This window comes from Phasianus colchicus, chromosome 11 (assembly GCF_987193195.1).
Source record: "Phasianus colchicus chromosome 11, bPhaCol1.hap1.1, whole genome shotgun sequence".
Lineage (NCBI taxonomy): Eukaryota > Metazoa > Chordata > Aves > Galliformes > Phasianidae > Phasianus > Phasianus colchicus.
The window spans coordinates 9,814,843-9,831,679 of record NC_143446.1 but is presented as its reverse complement, the minus strand read 5'-3'; the positions used below and the strand labels follow the sequence as shown (position 1 = coordinate 9,831,679).

The 16,837-nt window shown below is 49.5% G+C and overlaps 2 protein-coding genes across 4 annotated transcripts in view; one reads left to right on the top strand and one right to left on the bottom strand.

Annotated features, from left to right (window-relative positions):
• Nucleotides 1–1,466: 1,466 nt before the first annotated feature.
• On the top strand, nt 1,467–5,105 carry DNASE1L3 (deoxyribonuclease 1L3). Its single transcript, XM_031607925.2, has 8 exons — nt 1,467–1,693; nt 2,715–2,803; nt 3,119–3,211; nt 3,347–3,459; nt 3,810–3,922; nt 4,015–4,172; nt 4,532–4,628; nt 4,779–5,105. The coding sequence occupies exons 1-8, from the start codon at nt 1,562–1,564 to the stop codon at nt 4,905–4,907; spliced, it is 924 nt and encodes a 307-aa protein (XP_031463785.1). The 5' UTR covers nt 1,467–1,561; the 3' UTR covers nt 4,908–5,105.
• Nucleotides 5,106–7,473: 2,368 nt separating this feature from the next.
• FLNB (filamin B) overlaps nt 7,474–16,837 on the bottom strand; it is a 67,706-nt gene continuing 58,342 nt past the window's right edge. For 2 of the 3 annotated variants that reach the window (XM_031607946.2, XM_031607937.2), the window contains 7 exons: nt 16,447–16,584; nt 16,241–16,356; nt 14,313–14,445; nt 13,107–13,283; nt 10,629–10,847; nt 9,520–9,723; nt 7,474–9,236 (listed from right to left, as the gene is read on the bottom strand). In XM_031607946.2, the coding sequence (XP_031463806.2) occupies nt 9,049–9,236; nt 9,520–9,723; nt 10,629–10,847; nt 13,107–13,283; nt 14,313–14,445; nt 16,241–16,356; nt 16,447–16,584 (1,175 nt within the window). In that variant the 3' untranslated portion in view covers nt 7,474–9,048. The remainder of the gene's footprint in view (nt 9,237–9,519; nt 9,724–10,628; nt 10,848–13,106; nt 13,284–14,312; nt 14,446–16,240; nt 16,357–16,446; nt 16,585–16,837) is intronic. The other variant, XM_031607955.2, reaches the window with a different exon arrangement.

Below are 16,837 nucleotides of genomic sequence, written 5' to 3'. Positions count from 1 at the left end.
GGAGGCCCTGGAGTATGTCTGGAGAAGGGTAATGAAGCTGTACAGGGGTCTGGAGCACAAGTCCTATGGGGAGTAGCTGAGGGATCTGGGATTGTTCAGTCTGGAGAGGAGGAGGATCAGGGGAGACCTCATCACTCTGTACAATTGCCTGAAAGGAGGTTGTGAGGTGGGGACCGGTCTCCTCTCCCAGGTAACAGTGATAGGACGAGAGGTGATGGCCTCAAGTTGCACCAGGGAAGGTCAGGTTGGATATTAGGAAAAACTTCTCCAAAAGAGGGGTTGGGCACTGACACAGGCTGCCCAAGGAGTGATGGAGTCACCGTCCCTGAAGGTATTCAAGAATGGTGGAGATGTGTTGCTGGGGGACATGGTTAGTGGGTGATATTGTTGGTAGGTGGACAGTTGGACAAGGTGATCTTAGAGGTCTTTTCCAGTCTTAATGATTCGATGATTCTATGAGAGGAAGCAGCCCAGCCAGTGGGTGGAGGATTGCTCCAGACATCCTGTGCCCTACTTTGCCATGGGGCACATGCAGACACATGATAAGGGATACATCCTGCCTTGCCTATTCCTCAGAATCTTCCTGAGAGGGGAGGAGGATGGATAGAAATTGCTTGAGAAATTGCAGAACTCCAGTATCTAGATGGTGTTGCTGTGAGCCCAGAGCCTCACCATCCATACCTCTAGCCAGAGAATGGACCTCATGGAGGGGCTTTATGGGGTGACTGGGAGAAGAGCCTGCAGCTGTTGCTTGGAGGCAAAAACAAAGGAAAAACCAGCCTGCAGCAAAGCAGAAGGTGTGCCCATGGCCAGCATGGGGGATGCCACAGCCTCACATGGCAGGGATGGGTGGGGATGTGCCCAGCCCAGCAGCAGCACCTCCTGTGATCTTGTGCAAGAGCAGGACAGCCCGAGCTGCACCACCTCTGCGTTACAGTGTGGTACAAAGGGTAGAAGAAGGAGATAAAGCAGTGCAGGGAGGAGCTGGATCCCCAGCAAGGCCGCCTTGTATTACTACCTTCATGAGATGGGAGCTGAGTCAGCCTGACATAGAAGCTGCACTTAGGCAGGGAGGCAGGGAGTGGAGCTCAGGGCTGCAGCCCCCACGGGCCCTGCAGCAAACATTTGCTTTTAGACACTGAGATGGTAAGTGTATGGAAAGGCCCGTTTCTTCCAGATCTTGTCCTGCCCACATTCAGGGTGTGCCACCACCTTTCACCAGATCCTTGGTGCCCACCATCAGAGCCCATCAGCCCCCATCCAGCACCCCCTGCTCCCCAGGCTCTTTGCCTCTCACTGCGGGTCTGGCAGAGCCACAGCCCCTCCTGGGCACAGCACTTTTAGCTCAGAAAAGTGAGCTGTCCTCAGAGCAGCGTCAGCGTCCCAGAGCTTCTTTGGAAGATGGAAGTGAGGGAAAGGAGGAAATGGCAATTCCTGTTCTTGATTGACACAGCCGAGCATTCTGACCTCTCAGCTGGCCGCAGAGGGACGAATGCACAAACACATCTGCACATATTAATAGGCACGCTCACAGCTGCTCATTTTGTCTAAGTCCCCGAAGATGTTGTTCTTTGTCTTGTTTTCGCTCCTCTGTTTCAACCCATCTCTGAGCCTGAGGATCTGCTCCTTTAACGTGAGGTCTTTTGGAGCAGCCAAAATAGCCAGAGCCGAGGTGCTGGATGCTGTGGTGAAGGTACGTCCGCGGCTGGGGTGGGACAGACGTGGAGCTCAGCGTGGGCTTCTCATCTGTATTATCTTGTGCTTCATCTCTGTGTTCATACTTGAATTTCAAGTAGAAGAATGAGTAAATAATTGAAACAGTTCATGCTGTTAAAGTGAGAATCAAGGCTGCAGTGGAGTAGGGCACTTACAGTGCTTTCAGCTTGTGTGAGAGCACGGACAGCACTCGCTATTTCCTTTGGAATTTGAGTTGGGAATGGATGAAAACCTTTCTGCACAGTAAAAGCAGCTTTTGCTTGGAACCCATGGAGCTTTGCTTTGTGATATGCTATTTACCTTGCTTAAGTGCTAATTATTCTGAACGATTCTTGCCTAATTAAATGTATTCTCAAGTTAGCAGAGTATCATCTTGGGGAGCAGTGTGGAACTGCAAAGCCTGATTGCTAATTTCTTTAGACAAAGCCTCAGCATCTTGCTGGCTCTGTGGAGCTGAAGATAATTTGGTTTAACATGGAAGGAGCCACGCTCGGGCATTGCAGCTCAGCAGTGCCACCCACAACACAGCAGCAGGGACGTGGGGCAGCACACTGTGCCAGGCTGGAGCTCTGGGGATGCTGCTGCTCTTTGTGCTGCGATCCCTTCGGTGCAAGCAGCTGTTCTGCAGCGCAGAGAGGCCAGACCCGCACTTCTGCACTGGCCGTACTGCAGTCAGAACTACGGGTGGGATAAATAAATGAGGGGCATTGTATTTACAGTTTCAGGAGCAGAAAGGGTTTTGTTTTCCCCACGAATGTCACCCACAAGATTTGAAGAGAAACAAAACCAACCCACGCCGCCCCTTCCCTGCAGAGCTGAAACTGCTCTGCTCCCAGTTCCCTCTCCCAGTGCTGAAAGGAGAAGGGCTTTGCTCACACTGCTGCCCACGGCTGGGGCCCTTCCACCAGCTGCACAGCAGCAGCCACTTCTTCCCCACTCCTCCCTAACACCCCCAAACACACCAAGCACAGGCTTGCTTCTGCTCTTTCCCATTGCAGATCATCTCTCGCTGTGACATCATGCTGCTGATGGAGATAAAGGAGAACAAGAACAGGACATGTCCCCTGCTCGTACAGCAGCTGGCTGGGTAAGGTGGTATGTCCTGTATGGGCAGGAGGCTGCTGGGGCAGGCAGGCAGCCCTGTGCCACCCAATCTGCTCTTGCCATGGCCTGGGCTGGGTATTTCTAAAGACAATAAATCTTGCAGGAGGCAGTTATTGGGAAGGATGCTCAGCCTGTGCTCGGCTCTGCACCTCCGTGCTGCAGGGACAGTGGTAGGGAGAGGGCAGGGCAGGGCAAAGATGGCTCCAGGCTGATGCATGGGATGCGTTTTTGGAGAATTGTGGTCAGTGTATCCCCCTTTCACATTGGGGAATTCACTAAGCAGCCCCTCTCCTTCCAGCCAGACGAACGGGAAGGGGGAGGAGTACAGCTGCGTGGTCAGCGGGCGGCTGGGCAGGAAGAGCTACAAGGAGCAGTACGCCTTCCTCTACAGGTAACAGTAACAGTGGGTGGCATCCCCTCCCAGCATTTCACCCTCTGGGGTCAGGATGCACACCAGGGCTGGGGCAGATGCTCTGGGTATCACAGCACAGCCATCACCAGTGGGATCTCCACCGTTCTGTTGCAGGAGAAACCTGGTGTCAGTGAAACAAACCTACCAGTACCCTGACACCCAGCCTGGGGACGAGGATGCCTTCTCCCGAGAGCCCTTCATCGTTTGGTTTCAGTCACCAAAAACCGGTGGGATGCTCTCAGCAACGCATTATCCTCCCATTGCACTGCCCACACCTCAGGCTTCACGGCTGTGGCTGTGCTGGCAGCAGGACTGGGGCAGGTTCCAGCAGCACAGCACATCCCACGTCCTCAGCCCGGCCTCAGCTGATGAGCTGGGGATGCTGCCATTACACAGCAAACACTGTCTGACATGCAGCCAAAGCTGTTTCTTCTTTAGAAAACCTTCTGTCTTCCCAACCAGTCTGTTTTCCTTTGTGATTCATTGCATGTTTAACCATTGTATTTATTTTTTCTTGTTTTCTTTTTTTTTGTGTGTGTGGTTGTTTTTTTTTTTTTTTTTTTGCCTTGTTTTTAAGCTGTCAAAGAGTTTGCTATAGTCCCTCTGCACACTGCGCCAGAGATGGCAGTACGTGAGATTGATGAGCTCTACGATGTGTATTTAGACATAAAGGAGCACTGGGACACCCAGGTTGGTCATCCTGGGGATCATGGAAGCTACTGCTGGTCTCATTTTGAAGAGCCATCCTCGTAAGTGCCTATGAACTTCCTTCTGCCTTGCAGAACTTTATCTTCATGGGGGACTTCAACGCGGGGTGCAGCTACGTTCCACGGAAGCACTGGAAGAACATCCGCCTGAGGACGAGCTCGGAGTTTGCCTGGCTCATCGGTGACACGAATGACACGACAGTCAGGAGGAGCACCAGCTGCCCCTATGACAGGTTCCCAACCTAACCTTCCCCTGCTTATAACACCCCATGACAAAACAGCACACAGAAAGGTGCCAATGGCACACGTCCTTCAGAGCTGCTGAGACATCTTCTGGGTGTCAGGGAGCACTGCAGCCACGTGTGCAGGGGGCTGCCTTGGCCATGGTTTTGCACTGTGGTTCTTGCTCTTGTGTTCCTAATCTGAAGACTGAGGTATTTGGGTGTCTCACTGCCAAGGGAGGCGATGGGCTGGCTGTGGCAGGATGCTGGGGGCATCCCCCAGCCACCCATGTGGAGGATGCGCCATTTGCAGCTGTGACCGTGTGGAGGGCATCGACTCATCGCAGGGCACCCTGCTCCCTTTCCTGCAGGATCGTGGTCAGTGGGGAGCAGCTCAGCCAGGCCGTCGTGCCACACTCTGCTAACATCTTTGATTTCCAGATGGCTTTTCAGATGAGTGAGGAGCAGGTAGGCACAGCCCACGGGCACCAGACCCTTGGCCAAAGCAGGGCCAGCACTGCCCAGCCGTGCAGCAGGAGATGCACACGTGCAGAGCTGCACCCACCCAGAGCAGAGCGGTGCATCCCCTCCCCACTGCCCCATCCCCATCTCCCGCAGGCTCTGGGGGTGAGCGACCACTTCCCGGTGGAGTTCGAGCTGAAGGCACGCGGCGGCTTCTTCGACTGGATAAAATCCAAGTTCTCAAAGAAGGGGAGAGCAAGACAGAACCGCCGCTCGAGCTCATGAGCGTGCCAGGTCCGCTTGCACAGCAAGAACACAAGGATGCCAGCGGGTCTTCCAGCTTAGCAGTGCTGACATGCTCACAGCCAGTGCAGTATTTAGCAGGAAAACAAAGATTTTGTCACACTTCAAACATTTTGGGTCTGAAGGTGAACGGAACCTTCTTGATTGTAAGCTCAGTGCAAATAAATCAGCTAGAAGCAGCGTGCTGAGCGTCCTGCACTGCTCACAAACATGAAGCGGTAACACACAGACAAAAGGCTTCACACCGTACCTGGAGCACACAGAGGGGCTCTGCACCTCCCCATGGGCGGCTGACAATGCAGCAGTAAACCAGACATCATTGAATAGTGCTTATTTAACCTCACGGTGAAGGGATTTGCTGTCTCAGATCACTGTATTTAGTGCGTGCCTTGTCACACAGACGACATCAGCAATGTGCAAATAATCCAGCAGTTCATAAAGGTGAATATTCACCTGAATGCACGCCCCTTGTTTTATCTGCTGGCAAACAGATATTCCTGTGGGGGAGGAAACAGTTCAGCCTTTATGCAAAGGGTCTGTCTGGGGAGAGGGAAAATAAATCTGGAGCAGATCGTGCCAATGGGGGACAGCGAACACCCTGACTTTCAGCAGCAATTAATCTGAAAGCGATACAGCGTTCCATAAGCTGCCTTGATTAATGCTCCTGCCGAGGCAATAGGAAAGAAAGAGCCTTGATTTAGAACAAATATTTACATTGGGATTTTTATGGAAATGCCACTGTCTGGCTGACAGCAGCAATGTTTCATGAGAAGGCTGAAATCAATCTGGGCCTCCAGCCCTGCATCTCAGCACACACAACAGCCTCCTTCTGCCTCTCAGAGAGAGGCAACGCACAAAGGAGGAACGCTCCCTCCACAAGAGCTGTAATGGAGATATTCAATCATGAAAAATATGTAAATATGACTCAGCTGTGCTGAAAAAGTTCATCCTTATTTGCGACAGCACATACAGTGCCTTACCCAGCCTTTGGAATCAGGAGGCGTGCTCAGAACCTAATTAACTGCTGCAGCCTGGGGCACCATGTCAGCAGCTGCCACTCTGCAGCCGGGTGGCACAGGGGAGCTGCAGAGAGCATCCCCACACAGAGGTGCAGAGATGCAGACGGCATCCGTGCTCCATTTGCAGCATTGGAGCAGTGCTGGGAGGTGTCCAAGATTTGCACCATCGGCAGGAGAGGTCTCAGGAGATATCCCTCTGTTTCTTCCATGCGTTCATCAGACAGCATTACAAATATATCCCCACGTGTTTGGCAGTTCCTGAGTTCCGCACCAGGGGACCATCACCCAGCTCTCCCCGCTGCAGAAGGCTTTAAATAACCGCAGCCACAGCATGGGACGGTCCGCAGCAGAACAAAGCCCTCTTCAGCTGAAGGAGGCTGCCGAGTCTTATTTACGGCCGGGCAGGAGTTTTGTGTTAGAAACCAGAAGCGGCCCAGAGAGATTTCGTCTGGTCGAGCCAGGTCTGGGGCTGGGGCACAAACAAAGGGCTTTTCTGCAGTGCCAAACTCCCCGCTTCCCCCACACCGGCCCCGGCCAAGCGCACACAGAGAGCACTCGGCACTCCATATGCACTCCATATGCACTCCATGGGCACTCCATAGGCACCCCATGGGCACCCCATGGGCACACACCGCATCCAGCACCACCGCGCTGCAGCCCCAGCGCAGCCCCGCTCCTCGCGCGGATGCAGCGCACGCAAGAAATATTATTCGGGCCCCCCCTGGTGGCACGGCCGTAAATCCCGGTATCCGCGCGTTGCTCGGGTCCACGAACCCCTGCAAACCCAACGTGGGAAAGGATGCTGCTCAGAGCTCTGTGCCTCCATTGAGCGCTGCCCCGGACGCTGCCCTGGCTGTGCCTGCAAGGAGCCCTGCAGCACTACAGGGCGCAGGTGAGCCGCTGAGAACCTGGCAGCCCCCCGGGCTCATTTTTTTTTTTTTTTAACTTACATAAATGAGCCTTTCTTTCGTGTTACGGGAAGGCAGCACTTAAAATCTGGTCAAATTAATGGTGATACAGGCTGCAAATCCAGGCAGATGCAGTGACAGCCCACAGGTTTCCTCTGAGCACGTGATACAGATTCACAAGTGTGGAAATGAACAGTACATGCAGTTCTGTGCTGAGCAACACCCAGGCATGCCATGTACCTGCACAGCCATGCTGGCTCTCAGGTTCACTCAGAGTGCTCCAGTGTGTTTTTTCCCCCCAAACTTTAAATAGGAACTTAGAGCTGACATAGCACAAAGCTACAAAAAGGAAACAATCTGATAAACCTGGGGCAGGAAAGTCCTTGGCAGCCACCAGCAGCCCGCTGCGGCTCAGGTCTCAGCAGTGCTCTCAGCAGGAGCAGTGTTTGGGAAAACATCTGCTGGTTGCCATGGCCAGGCCCTGGAGCTGAGGTGCTGCTGGGATCCACCTCCTGCACACTGCCACAGTGCCACCCCATGCACGGGGCTGCTGGGCCCTGAGCCACAGCCAGGCTGGAGCCTGGTGGGAGGTGATGGACTACATAGGAAAAGAACCCAACGTTGTTTTTAACATGCACATTTTAATGAAGCAAACATTTCTATTTAATAAGTTATAAGATACAATTTTACAATCCTGCATTTTATTCCAGTTTATTTTGTTTTCACTTCCTAGTTTACAACATAGTGAGCATTTCACATTAAGGCACAAAAAAAGCACGGTAAAAAAAAACCCAACCTTCCTTTATTTCCCCAATCAACTGTGCTCGAGGGTAGTGCATCCGACATAACTACAGAACTGTAAGTGTGAAGTTCTCCATAGGGACAGACAGTGACGTTTCAACAGGCTCTCAACAAATCCTACCTTCTCCTAATTGCAGAGTTAAAGCTCATGTGGAGAGCTGTACTAAAGCCCCAGCAGCTGACAGCAATTGAGATACGCACTTGGAAAGCAGTACTGAGTAACCCAGGACAAACACACGAGTCACAACAGAAGTTTTCACTCCTTGACCCCAAGCAGGAATCCCCTCCACAGCACAGAAGAGAATTTCAGAGGAGATGAACATGACTTGGGCACGTCCTTGGACTGAGATAGAATAAAAAGGGCTTGCAGCAAACAAGGTTTATTGGTTCATTTTGCTGCTATCAGATTTACACACCCACCCTTCCCAATACCCGAGTACAACGTGGGTCCATCCCCAGGCTGCCTTTGCACCATCTTGCTTAACAGCCAGCAGCCTCCAGTATGCCACATGCTGCCATGCTCCGACCCGCATGGATTGGGGGTTGCTCAGATGAGAACAGGACTGACATGGCAAGCTAAGGGCTCTATTTAATCCAGCCAAACTGGGGTTGTTCTTAAGAGGACAATAAATCAGTTGGGAGTTACCTGTAAAACAAAGCTTGGAGAATTTCTCCAGAATCCCAAGCTAATTAAAAACGCATTGCTAGCATCGTGGCCAAAAAGCTACCGGTACAGATTTACAAAGCATTAACATAAAGGCTGAAAGCGCCCAGGAAGCCATTTTCAGTCTGCTTTTGGTCTGCTATAAAAGATAAACTTTTCCTAAATGTAAACCTTTAGCAAAGCATTTTCAAAAAGGTTTTAAATTTGAGTGGTACAGCCACTTTTAGTAGCCTTCTATAATGTTAAGCGTTAAAATGGATCAAGTATACAAAGGCACCTATCATAGTACCAGTTTCATCTCATTTCTTTACAGAAAAGAATTTGAACTGGGGACAGCCCAAGTCATATTCCATAACTAAAATGTAAAGTCTCCAGTCAAATAAAATCAGTAGTTAAGATACCCAATTACAAAGACAAATTCCAGTTTTCAATTAACATCTAAAGTCTTTAACATCCACAAGGGAAATTAGTGTCTAGTTATCCATGATTCTCCAACAGTGACCTGGACAGCACTGCAAAGGTACAATTTGAAGAGGACATTAAATAGATTCGTGTTATGTTGATAAGTAGGATAGAAGTGAAATGCTTGTAAAAACGTTATAGAAGTTACTTCTGAGTGTATTGAAATGTGAGCCGTGGGTATCTAGATACTGCAATTTGCAACAGGACTGCACCCAGTATAACTCTACGGCCGAGCTGTGAACGTACAGACCGACGGACACGGGGTGGGTCTAGGGAACTGTGACATGGAAGGGGCTCCCAGGGATGTGCTCATCACCCCACTTCACCGCCAGGACGTAGTCACCCCTCTCCTTGACCACATACGTCACGTTGTACTGGTGGTTGCCCAGATGCTTGATGGATACCTCTTCACACGGGATTGTAGGTCCGTGGACGCCCACTAACAGCATATTTGAACCTATAGCAAAATAACAGTTAGCATTCATGCACTTAAACAACCAGGACGTTTTTACAGCCAGATCATCACCTCAAGCTCTGAATTTTAACTCTGCAAAATGCAGATTTACAGCTAAAGCAGATCAGGACTCAGAGCGCTGCCAAAAGTTCTCACTAATTCTTAGCTGCCAGCTCACAGAGTCACGCTCCTCCTCTTTCCTAATGCTGAGCTCGCAATCAACCGAACGCTGTTTCAGTGCAAAAGACATCCAGCTAAACCATGCAGCTGGCTCCTGTTCCCTTACCTGCTTTGCTGCAGTCCACAGAGAAGGAGCTTTTCTGACCCACAAAAGCCTTTGAGAGTCCTGCTCCCCGGGAAACCACTTTGCTGGCATCCGAGGTGGATTTGGGAATGGCACTATAGCAAGTTTCGGTCGATGACCTCGTCACCGACTCCACCATGATGGAAGAGGTTTCGTTTGCGCTGCCCTGGGTGACCAGCCGCTGTCCTGGAAACAGAAAAAGCTTCTGACACTCAGATTCACCCTGTCTGAAAGGCAGTTAGAAGGAGGTTTTGAAATCCTCCTAGTGACTAGCATGCATTCTGCATCCAAAATGCATTTTCAGAGAGGAGCAATTTCCTTCTTTGGTATTTAAACCGACATCGTCCAGTAACACTGCCAACAATCCCATCCCAGAGCCCTTAAGTGGCAGAAGGACCACAGGAACTTCAGGATTCAGTAAGCAAAGCTTGCTGCTGGAGAAGAGTTAATTGTGCTCCAATCACCAAACGCCAAAAATGGCTCGAGTTGGCAGAAAAGCAGGTGCAATTTTGCAACAATCCATTTTGAAAGCAGAGCGTGTCCCAGCCAGGGGAGTGCGGTCCCTGCTGCCCATCCCAAGACCACCACCACCACCACCTTCCTCTAGCTTGGGGAAGCAATAGTGCTTCAACACAGCACTGAAGAGAAAGAGCTCTCAGATGTAAGACCAGCCTTCCTCACATCCCTGCATGCTCCCAGACACAACAGCCTTCGGTCAGGCCAGAGATGCACCAAAATGAGACCAAGAGGGCCATCGCTGGTGCTCTAAGCACATTGCTTACAGGCTTCGGGGAGGAAAATGTGTAATAATTCATACATCCCCCCCGCTGATGCAACACCCTAAAGCTAGGTTGAGGTCTAGCATCCCCCCGTGATGCCGTTTCATGGAGTCCAGCTGGCAAGCTCTGAGACCCACTCACAGCCTCTCCCAGACACTCCTACCCCAGGGTTTGGTGGCAATGGAGAGAAGCGCTTTGCCTCTCGTGTCTTTGGGCACCAGGCACCTCCACTGACTGCTGACTCTGAGGGATATACTTGCTGAGTGACACAAAGGACGTCGGGCCCACTGTAAATACTGGTTAGCTTTTTACCTGTAACCTTTGCCTTGAAGGGGCTCCCCACTATGTGGTTAGGTCCACCATATTTAACTCCAATTAAATAGTTTCCTGGAGCCATGGGTGTGTACATGACTTTGTAACCTTCTGGAGTTTCCTGGCAGTCCATTTTCACCTTTGATGGCCCTTCAATTGTAACAGAGAGGGTACCTGGACCAGCCTTGGTCGTGTTAATGAAAAACTCCGACTGCAATCCTAGAAAGATGTAGCACAGTAAGACACACTCTTCCTTACACCGTTGTTACAAAAGCAGCCTCAGTTATAAAACAGGAACCAGTGACTTGGTGCAAGGGTCAGGAGATCCCTTCAGGACCAAAAGGGAAGTATTTCAGCTTCAAAATGCCAGCTCTAAGGGGAAAGGCATGACTCAGAACACAGCCCTTCTGCTGGGGGCTCCTCCGTGCCTGAGCTCAGGGCAGTTGGGAGCCATCTCACCACACGGGCCATAAATCAGTGGTGAAAGGCCAGTAAGAAAGCAAGAGAGACAAGGGCTGAGAGGTCTCCTGGAGGAGACGGCTGTTTGAACTTCTCTGCAACAACACTCTGAGCAGTGTGTGGAAACAAAAGCTTGTTTAATTACAGCATCTGGTTCACAGAACCGAATTACTGGTGCTAATACTAAGCCAATGACACAATGCCAACAGCACGAGAAGAATTTAAGTGAGGCTCTCAGTCCCCCCACATAATTTGCTGTCAAACCCTGGCTTCAAATATTTACGACCTTTGGGTTGTTGTATCAGATGCTGCTGACGAGGAATAAAAGGCTCAGGCACAACCAAACCGAGACAGCTATGGGAAAGTTCACTCCAGTGAGACTGAAGCACGCTAAGTGTGATGGCAAAGCTGGGAGAAACTTCTGGCCTCTCTGCACAAGAGGTGGCTGTGTATCAACGCCTGGAGAGCCTGCACAGCACAGCACAGCACAGCACCGTGCTCTGCTGTTCCAGCAGGAAGCCGCACAGGCAGGCTGTGCAGATGAAGGCTGGCCTTGTTGGAGGCTGCAGGCGCACAGTTCAGGTGCTCAGCCCTCGGCCACCGCTGTCTCACAGTGGGTCATTGTGCAGAACTGCTGCTTGGCAGCTCCCAGGGCAGCGCGCCACGAGCAGCAGCCAGGAGCCAACAAGGGGCACAGAGTAACAGTGCTGCAGCTGAACAGCCTATTTAGATTGAAAACAACCCCAAGCACCTTTACGGGAGGAGAAAAAATCCCCCTGTCCCTGCAGTATCAGTGGCTAGTATTAACGAGTGCTTTTGTTTCCACCTATTAGAGAAGTGAAGGCAGTAATATCTTTATTTTACACAGTAAATCCATATGCTTCCAAAATCAACTGCTTGGTTCTGCAGAGCAGCACAAGCTTTGGCTGAATAACTGCAACTTTTTTTTTCCAGGGAGAAAAAAACATATAAAATAGAATCCGAAAAAGACAGAAGTAGATAAGATAAAGGGAACTTGTTGTCACCCTGCACATCAAAGGGGAAAAAGAACAGTTCTGCTCTGCCGTTCACCGGTGCGTGTGGCCCACAGAAGCACACAGTTTAACAGATCAAAGCACAGATCCTGGAATGCTTTCATATTTTCTCAAAAAGACCAAAATCATATAAATGAATAAAAATAGTCTACATTCTCGAGTTGAGAACTGTCAGCTGGGGCAGCCGAAGGAGATAAACAGGGTCAGTATTCATGCTGCACCTGAAGCACGTATGGGATACCAGGAACAGAACACAACCCACCACATTGCCTACATTTTGCACATCATGTTACGTTTAACTTGAAACCTCTCAGAGGTGCAAGCGCTAAAGGAAAGCTAATTGGATGCACCCTGCAACCAATGGATTAACAGGGAATGCAAGTTAAAGGAGACTCCTCAGACTAGACAGCCAGCTGAACGACTGCATTCACTACAAGCTGCTGGAAACCCTGCTTTACTACTACTGCCCATTACCAAGTTTCAGGACAAAGCAAAATAAATCTATCGATCGCATTCATTCCCCCTCGGTCTTTCACCCACTCTGGAGCACACATGCAGTGCAGTCGCTGACTGCTTTCTGACGGCTGCAGAACTCTGCAAAAGCTTTGCAGACCTCATGTGCAGAGTTCTCACGTGGAACTGAGCCAAAGCATCCCCAGAGCTATGGGAGACCACCTACGTGGAGCTCAGCCGCCCATCACTGCAGAGCAGCCACACAGACCAATCAGCTTCTGCTGCAGTTGCTGGTTCACGGAGGTGTTAAGTTCACTGAGGCTCAGCATAGCATGCAGACCTGTTAGTTGATGGTTATAAGACTTCAGGAGCATGCGAGAAAGCAAAATTAGTCTGCACCCAGGTCAGCAGAGCACGTATGTCAGTTCAGCTGTCTCAGCAATGGCAGTCATGTAAAAATATGCCTAAAAACAGCTTCTAGCTCTTTCCAGAAAGCCAATGGCCAGTGAAGGAGCTGTACAAGAAGGGTTACCCGTGGTGCCGCTCTCCAGGCCTGGTCCATACGCTGTGACGAGCGTGGGGTTGCCCGCCTGGCCGGGCTCACCAACACGCACCTTGAAGGGGCTGCCCACCACGTGGCTCCCGTTGAACTTCACATCAATGGAGTGGATGCCGTTTTCGTGGGGGATAAACCGAACGGCATATTTGTCTGCAGAGAAAAGAGGCCGTTCCATCATTTCAGAGATGACATCAGCAGAAGCTAAACTCAACATTAGTTAGCTGTCTGAGCAAGGCTTCCACACCATTTCAACGTGTTTTGGTCCCAGCATAAGCAAACCCAGCCACGCAACCTGCTACACTCCTATTTAAGTAGGAAAACAAAGTATTTATCACAGGAGGTGTCACAGATTGCATTTTCACCTTGTCTGCTAGGAACTGATGGCTGTCACGCAGCCCAGGCTTAGAGCTACTGCCTGACCTGGAGCTAGACATGACTGCTGAGCCACAGCCCAGCCTGACAGTGGCAGACAGAGCAGCTGGGGAAGGCAAGCCAAGCTGTCCCAGCAGGCTGAGCGTGCTGCACCAACACCACAGAAACGGCACCTTTATTTAAGAGTCATTCAGCAACTTGCTGATGTTTAACATTTTCAATTGCACGCTCACCCAAAGGAGCGACTGACCTTCCCCAGCTGGGCTGCAGCAAGACTGGCAGAGTACAGACCATAATTCATTCAGACTTCAATCGAAAAAGAAAAGCTCATTGCTGAAACAGGTGTTGAGCTTTCTGTAGTGTTTGCTTACGTTCAGTTTCCTTGACATTCTATATGAAGGAGTGGGTGCAAGTTAAAAATAAACTATTTGTCAAAGATGGAAGCGTAGCTTTGAAAAATAAACTTCATTGGCTAAATACAACAACCACATCATATTTCAGCCCCTTCCTTTATGAATAATGTTGCTGTACCTCCACTGCAAGCCAAGACTTCATGTGAAAACCCTTTAGAGTTTGCCCTTTAATATCAGTACCTTACAGAAGTTAGGGCTCCATCAGCTTCTAGGAAAAGCACTGATGGAATAATTCCTACCAGAGTTGCTGACAACCAAATGCCATTCTCCAAGCACAGAGCTCATTCCTTGGTGGGTTGTTCACAAACCAAGGGATTCAACCCACTCGCTAAGTAGCAGGGAGTGTTTGTGTAAGTCACCCAGTGTGTTCTGATAAACGTAAAGCCGTTCTCACCTGGCTCCAGCTCAGACACATGGCACTCTTCTACAGCTCCGGAGGGGCTGTGAACTTTAGCATCAATCTTGCCCTTTGCCCCGTTCAGCCTTATAGCAAAGGATGCCGGCTGATTAACTTTTAATCCAGACTCCTGAGAATGCAACAGTCAGATTACCAAACTTAAAATTTTGTTTCAAACAGCACAAGATGTGAGGAAGGGAAATAACTGCTTTAGCACAGTTTTTCAGATTTCAACAAAGGACAGCATTGTGACTTACAGTCATTCTCAGATCAGAAGGTTTTCCACTCTTACACAGTGACTGATTTAAGTCACCTACATCCGCTAGGCTGATTCTTTCAATAGTCCCAGACCATTTTTGGAAGCCAGACAACACTTTGCCAGATCAGGCAAAGGCATGTTTACAAGCCTCGCCACCTGTTATCACTGAGGTCAGGCCCCTGTATTCAGGCACTTGATTTAAAGGATGTTTACGCGATAGCTCCATTATCAGCCCGTTCATTCATTCCAGATTCATTCAGAGGAAAAGCCCCCGATAATCCCCTTGTCTGAAAGAGTAATAGGCATGTTTATATTTGCCACAAAAGGCTACATTTAGAAAGCTGCCACAAGATGTCTTAAAATGAAAAAGCAATTTAAGACACAGAACCAGATGTGGCTGTGCTGCAGAACATCAGCACCGTGCAGTGCTGCTTGCTGAAGGCAACTCAGTTCTGCATCTGTGTGGCACCGCTCATCACAGCCACAGCAGAGCTCATGCAGCTATGAGAAGCAATATTTTATGCTGAACATACTTTACCTGATTTCATTTTCAATTAAATCCTGGAGAGGTAAATAAATGCAACTGAGTAGAACTGAGGTACGATCTATATAAAGCAAATCCCTGATGCAGGTTTAGCTGCACACTGAGCTCCTTTACAGAACACTCAGCTTTATCTGCCTCTCCAGGACATAACTGAAGTGGGTATTCCTGTCAAAAGTCTTTAAATGAAACACAAGAGAAACATCAATACCACAGTGACTAATTAACGCCCTTGTAGCTCCTTGTTAGAAGAGACACTATTGGAACAGGCTGTCACGGTTCATTTACACAGTGAATGTTCAGGCAAAGTCCAGGCTGAGCACATCAAAAAAGCCTCAAGTGAAGTCTTAATTGCTAATCACCAGTCGGTGAGGACTGAGGTACAGTATATTTAGACACACATTCTCAGTCTCACTTCCAAGTTTCTGGCTTTGGAGGTTTAAGTCAGACCTTTAATGTTACTTGTAGCTTAATGCACGTAACCACACACACATAAAAATAATGGTAAAGTTAACAGATTGAACCCAGACCAACTACAAAGCTGGAATTCACTCATACAGATTTGCTGCCATTCATGAATGATCTGAGCTGTGACTGTGTGGTTTCGTGATGTCAGCCAGAGTGAATTTGTGCTCTGACTCCAACGTGGGGCCCTGTCCATCTGCCTCAAACAAGGCTGCAGTAATGTTCCTACATGGCCTACACCCTCTTGCCCACAGAAATGCAGTTTTCAGCCCACATGCTGACACAGCAGCTCACTTATCAGTGTGATCATTGCTTGTTTGTATTCATGTTTCAAGTTTGACTGGGCCTACCCAAGCTAAATCAGGGGGGAAAGCAAGGTTTACCTCCTCCTCCTTTTCTTTGTTATCAGACATTAACACCTGCAGTACATGTATTGTAGCCTTCTGCCTTCAAATCCTAGCTAGCTAGAGCAGGGCCAACTATACCGGCCAATGCTACCAAGCTCCCAAAAACCTTTCTCTGTCTGCAAGCTGAACTTGAAACCAAGCACTAACCAAGGCAAGGTTATCACTAAGAAGAAAGGACAACCACTTTGGTCTCAGAGAACAAGGACGAAATCAGTCTCTGTGGCAAGCTGTGGGATGTTTCCTTATGTCTCACCTGAAGGCTAGTGACAGTGAGCCTGCGAGCATCATCAGACGGGGCGATGATAGGAACCAGGTAGGGGCTTTCAGGAATGTGCTCATCATTGAACTTTATGGACACCTCATAGTTGCCTGTGGGGAGAAAAGATGCAGAGAGTTTCTTCAGTGTATTTGGAAGTAGCCTTCAGTTTTATTTCAGGACATTTTGGTCTTGGTATGTACCTGGCTCTTGAACTATGTAAGATACACCACAAGATCCATCTTTATGGTCTTCAAAGGCAATTTCTGCTTTACTTGGACCTTCTACAGCAATGGACAGTCCTCCAGCTCCAGCCTCCCGTGTCCATATGCTGAACTCAGCTGTTGAAGCACATGAGAGAACAAACAAGTGTAAGCTTGCTGCAGCTGGACTCCAGCTTCTTTGAAACAGACCGTGCGGCATCCACAGTTATGTTTATGAGAAATGGTACACCATGCCAAGATCCTGCAGAGCAGTTTCCTAAACATGAGTTTCTCCACCTGCATGACACAGCAATACTATTCCCATGTATGTGTTTCTCTGCTGACCACCCCTGGTGACTGGGGTGACCCTGTGCTGTTACACCAAGCTCTA

Bases quoted from the DNA above. Each gene is read 5' to 3' on its own strand.
- DNASE1L3 (XM_031607925.2), top strand. From the start codon at position 1,562: ATGTTGTTCTTTGTCTTGTTTTCGCTCCTCTGTTTCAACCCATCTCTG. The intron at 3,923-4,014 runs GTTGGTCATCCT...TCTGCCTTGCAG, and splicing joins AGGAGCACTGGGACACCCAG to AACTTTATCTTCATGGGGGA. The intron at 4,173-4,531 runs GTTCCCAACCTA...CCTTTCCTGCAG, and splicing joins ACCAGCTGCCCCTATGACAG to GATCGTGGTCAGTGGGGAGC.